Source organism: Bidens hawaiensis, unplaced genomic scaffold (genome assembly GCF_021521415.1).
Source record: "Bidens hawaiensis isolate Kalapana, Puna unplaced genomic scaffold, B.hawaiensis_p1.1 tig00001269_1, whole genome shotgun sequence".
Classification (NCBI taxonomy): domain Eukaryota; kingdom Viridiplantae; phylum Streptophyta; class Magnoliopsida; order Asterales; family Asteraceae; genus Bidens; species Bidens hawaiensis.
Genome location: NW_027491072.1, coordinates 3,412,656 through 3,418,091, shown reverse-complemented (window position 1 = coordinate 3,418,091; position 5,436 = coordinate 3,412,656). Strand labels below are relative to the sequence as shown.

Here is a 5,436-nt window from a genome sequence, read left to right as displayed (position 1 = left end):
AAGGTGCCACCGGGTTGCTGCAATGGTTCGAGAGCACGGAAGCCGCTTTAAGCATGTGCAATTGTCCAGAGAATCTAAAGGTGAAGTATGCTGCTAGCACCCTCAATCTAGGGGTCTTGACTTGGTGGAACACTCAAATCAGGACCCGAGGTCGTGAGCTAGCCTTGGCTCTACCTTGGGCTGAATTCAAGGACCTGCTGACTAGGAAATATTGTCACAAGATCGAACTCTGAAATATGGAAGCTGAACTTTGGGGTCATACCATGAAAGGAGTCGATCACCTTGGCTATACCAACCGTTTCCAAGAATTATCCCAGCTAGTCACTCTTGAGGAAAAAGCCATTGATCGCAATATAAATGGCTTACATCCTTCAATGAGAAGCATGATCTTGACCTTTGATCTTAGAACCCTCCAAGATGCTATACACCTAACCAGTTCCTTAACCGATGAATTAGTCAAAACCGGAATTTTGGGGAAGGATTCGGGGAAGCAAAAAGAGAGAGAGTTTAAGAATACTAGCTACCAACCTTACAAGAAACCAAAAACCACCAACTATGCTACAGTCACCCCTGCTGTGCCTCCTGCTAACCAAGCCCCGGCTGGGGCAGGGTACTCTGGACCTCACCCCCTATGCTCCACTTGCAACTATCATCACCCACCAAGTTCCAATACCAAAAGTGTACCAACTGTGGTCGATTTGGTCATCTAGCCCCTCGATGCTGAACTACCCCTACTGCTATTAATCAAGCCATGGTGACTAACCCCGCTCCACCAAACAATAACAATGCTCGTGCTTGCTTTCAATGCGGTGGCTTAGACCATTTCAAGACCAACTGTCCCCAATTGGCTCCAAACAATAACCAAGCCACTCGTGGTAGAGCTTTCACTATTGGTGCTTCGGATGCACATCAAGATCCCAATGTCTTAACCGATATGTTTCTCTTAAATAACCACTTTGCATCCATACTATTTGATACGTGTGTGGAAAGAAGTTTTATATCACTTGATTTAGAACCCCTTGTTAAATGGAAACCGGTAGAACTAGACTCCCTTTACACCGTCGAGCTAGCAAGTGGTAACACCACCCAAACTAATACTATTATGCGTGATTGCACCTTATCCTTTGATGACCATTCTCTTAATATCGATCTAATTCCTTTAAAGCTTGGTAGTTTTGACCTAGTTGTGGGAATGGATTGGTTATCCCATAATCATGCCAAAGTTGCCTGTGCCCAGAAGCTCATTCGTATCCCGTTACAATCCGGCGAAACACTAATCATTCAAGGAGAAAAACCCGACCGTAACCTAAAAATCTTCTCTTGCAAGAAGGCCCGTAAACCTTTGAGGAAACAATGCTATGCCTTTATAGCACATGTAGTTGACAAGAAATCCGAAGGGAAAGAGATTCAAGACATTCCCGTTATCAAATACTATCCCGTAGTTTTTCCCGATGACTTGCTAGGACTTCCTCTATCTCGACAAGTCGAATTTCAAATCGACCTTATACCCGGTGCAAATCCTATAGCCAAAGCTCCATACCGTTTAGCCCCGTCCGAAATGCAAGAACTCTCTAGCCAAATTCAAGAACTTCTCGACAAAGGATTCATCCAGCCTAGTTTCTCACCTTGGGGAGCTCCTGTTCTTTTCGTCAAAAAGAAGGACGGATCTTTCCGCATGTGCATTGACTACCGAGAGTTAAATAAACTCACCATCAAGAATCGGTACTCATTGCCGAGGATTGATGATCTCTTCGTAACACCGTGAAAATACCCCATCTAGTTTTGGGCCAAAATTGTAAATTTCAAAAGTTAAAGGGGCTAAAATGCCAAATCTGGAAGTAGGAGGACTGAAAATAAAAATTCTGAAATTTATGCATCTTCGCGTATCGCGTATCGCGAAGTTGCTGGCACACGATTCAAAGCTTATCGACACGTGGCAGCACGGGATTGACATGCAAGATTGCGGCGCCGTACATGCAACATCGCGTATCGTGAACCGCCATAGGCTGCATCTTTGCGATACGCGAAGATGCATAATTTCGACTATAAATAGGGCAGCTGTGAGTTCAGTCGTTTTCATCCCATTTTCTCCCTAGTTTTCACATAGTTAACATCGGGAAGCATGCTAGGAATTTCCGGGTTCCGAGGGCTGTTCTCGCGAAGAAATGAGGTGTTGTTACGCTGCTAAACGAGTTGCTGATTCCGTAAACGAAGCACAAGCTGAAGTGCTGTTGTTTTCTTAGTCTTTGACTTCGACTAGCCGATTAAGGTAGGATTAAGGTTAAGTTACTTTACTAGTTACATAGTTATAACATAGTTAAGGATATAGTCGTTAAAATGTTAATGTTTTCCGAGTAATGTTTTATAAAGAAAAGACGTTGCTTCCACGTGAAGTAATGTTATCAAAACTATATTTTGACGGGAACGTAGTAACTAGAAGGGGGATATCATTAGTAGATTCCTCTTGTCTAATAAAAGCAATTTGTATACATCCCAATCAACCGCGGGACCCATTTGCTTACCTGGAGAAGTCTGTCAACGTGGTATCCTTTATTAGGCCAAAGCGTGCTATTCCAAACGTCACATGTAAATCCAAAGTAATTTCATAAAACGACTATAACTATACTAAGGTTAGGTCAGACCTAAGAATCTACTGATCAGACCTCGAGTCTGCTGAACTGAAACATACTTAAAGTCTGCTGAATAATACCAACTAGGTACTTATGCATGCCTATTACAAATATAGGTTGATAGCATACTGAAGCTGAGGAATCTGATATTTCCAACTGATAAAACAAGGTGAAGACGTTAACCTTTTATGGTCTGAAGTGATTTTACTCTTGTAATAGACTGGTTTTCTATTACAAAGAGTCTGTTAAATGTTTGCATGAGATAAAATCTCTAAAATCGTTATAATACAAAATAGATAATAAAAAGCAACTAAGACAGAATACACATGTGTCTGGATCCAAACAAAACTGATAATTAGCAGACAAAACCAAGTCAGTTATAACCGGTTCTCCAACAGGGGCTATGTACTCGGGGAACCTTTGAATTGTGTGTGTAGGGCAGTGGTACAAATCCCAGGAATGGACAGGCATTCCTGCTGAGACCGTGAACAGAAAACTATATTTGTATTTAACGACTGATATAAACTGTTTTATCGAGTCAACGTTTCACCAGCACATAGCTGACGTGTTTTCCCATCCATGCAGCTAATTAGATGGCGATAGATGGTATATAAGGATTGGAGTCATAGAAGATCGCTTGAGATGGCTCATTTTGAATACTTATAAATCCTTGTATTATTAATATCACTGTTTTGTAAACTGAAACTCGGGTGTTTAATTCCCGAGAAATTTTGATAATGTAAATTAATATTTTAATATCTCAAGGCTTCTGCTAAAATGAACCCGCTACTCAGACATATTTACAAAACAGGTACCAATTGTTGGTCACACTCCTAGGCCCTGGATCGGGGTGTGACAGTCTTCGATCAGCTTCAAGGAGCCACTTGTTTTTCAAAAATTGTTCTCCGCTCGGGTTATCACCAACTGCGAATTCTCGATGAAGACATACCCAAAACCGCCTTTCGAACCCGCTATGGACACTATGAGTTCATGGTTATGCCCTTTGGCTTGAGTAATGCGCCCGTAGTGTTCATGGACCTCATGAACCGAGTTTGTAAACCGTATCTTGACAAATTCATCATCGTCTTTATTGATGACATTTTAATATATTCAAGAACCAAGACTGATCATGAGCAACACCTTAGTCTCACCTTGGAACTATTGAAGAAAGAACAGCTTTATGTTAAATTTTTGAAATGTGAATTCTTGTTTCGTGAAGTTCAATTTTTGGGTCATGTATCAACGATAAAGGTATACATGTGGACCCTGCCAAAATCAAAGCTATCAAGAATTGGGAAGCTCCGAAAATCCCATCAGAAATTCGTTCATTTCTTGATCTATTTGGTTATTATCAACGTTTCATTTCGAATTTTTCAAAAATAGCCTTACCTCCAACCACCTTAACTCAAAAAGGCAGTCCATTCATTTAGGGACAAGAGCAAGAAGATGCATTCCAAACCTTAAAGAAAAAGCTTTGTAACGCACCCATCTTAACCCTTCCTGATGGAAACGATGATTTCATTGTCTATTGTGATGCTTCAAATCAGGTTCTCGGTTATGTACTCATGCAGCGAGGCAAAGTCATCGCTTATGCCTCTTGACAAGTCAAGATACACGAAAAGAACGACACTGCCCACGATCTTGAGATAGGTGCGGTGATTTTCGCTCTAAAAATTTGGAGACACTATCTCTATGGAACTAAATGTGTCATCTAAAACTGATCATAAAAGCTTGCAACACACCCTCAACCAAAAAGAACTCAACATGAGGCAACGGTGTTGGGTCGAGTTACTCAATGATTACAATTGCGAAATTCGCTACCACCCTGGGAAAACGAATGCCGTAGTTAACGCCCTAAGCCGAAAGGGAAGAGTTAAACCCTCTCGTATTCGGGCCATGGAGATGATTGTTCACACTAGCCTTAAGGCCCGAATTCTTCAAGCTAGAGCCAAAGTGATGGCCCAAAACAATCTCAAGACCGAATTGGATTGTGGAGCCGAAAAACAATTGGAAACTAAGTTTGATGGAGTTCTTTACTTCATGGGACGCATATGGGTTCCAAATTCTGAAGACCTTCGAAATCTTATCCTTGACGAAGCCCACAAAACTTGATACTCGATCCATCCGGGAGCTGATAAAATTTACCACGATCTTAGGGAATTCTATTAGTGGCCTGGTATGAAGAAGGACATAGCCTTATATGTTGGGAAGTGTCTCACTTGCTCAAAAGTTAAAGCCGAACATCGAAAGCCCTCGGGTTTGCTTCAACAACCCAAGATTCCTCTATGGAAGTGGGACCAAATTTCCATGGATTTCATCACAAAACTACCAAGAACCACTCGTAATCATGATTCTATTTGGGTTATAATGGATCGTCTCACCAAATCTGCTCACTTCATCCCTGTTAGTGAAACCTACAAAATGGAGAGGTTGTCTCAAATTTACATCAACGAAATCGTGATACATCATGGTGTTCCCTTATCTATAATTTCCGACCGTGACAGCCGTTTTACCTCCAACTTTTGGCAATCCCTTCAAAAATCTTTGGGGACTAGTGTGGATCTTAGTACAGCTTATCATCCCCAAACAGATGGTCAAACCGAGAGAACGATCCAAACCTTGGAAAACATGCTCCGTTCTTGCACAATCGAGTTTGGAGGAAATTGGGATGATCACCTACCTCTCATTGAATTTTTCTATAATAACAGCTACCATACTAGTATCAAATGCGCTCCTTTTGAGGCTTGGTATGGTAGGAAATGTCGAACACCCGTATGTTGGACCGAGATTGGTGACTTGCAAGTTA

At 41.5% G+C, this 5,436-nt stretch overlaps 2 protein-coding genes across 2 annotated transcripts; both read left to right on the top strand.

The window, feature by feature from the left end:
* Positions 1–751: 751 nt before the first annotated feature.
* Positions 752–4,280, top strand: LOC143569889 (uncharacterized). Its single transcript, XM_077055688.1, has 2 exons — positions 752–1,560; positions 4,178–4,280. Exons 1-2 carry the CDS (start codon positions 752–754, stop codon positions 4,278–4,280), a joined length of 912 nt encoding a protein of 303 aa, XP_076911803.1.
* A 42-nt stretch (positions 4,281–4,322) lies between these two features.
* On the top strand, positions 4,323–4,742 carry LOC143569879 (uncharacterized). The gene has a single exon (XM_077055683.1). It carries the CDS (start codon positions 4,323–4,325, stop codon positions 4,740–4,742), a length of 420 nt encoding a protein of 139 aa, XP_076911798.1.
* The last annotated feature ends 694 nt before the right edge of the window (positions 4,743–5,436 follow it).

Coding starts and splice junctions, on each gene's coding strand:
- LOC143569889 (XM_077055688.1), top strand. CDS start 752: ATGGTGACTAACCCCGCTCCACCAAACAATAACAATGCTCGTGCTTGC. Junction 1,561..4,177: donor CGTTTAGCCCCGTCCGAAAT/GCAAGAACTCTC, acceptor GCTTCAAATCAG/GTTCTCGGTTATGTACTCAT.
- LOC143569879 (XM_077055683.1), top strand. CDS start 4,323: ATGGAACTAAATGTGTCATCTAAAACTGATCATAAAAGCTTGCAACAC.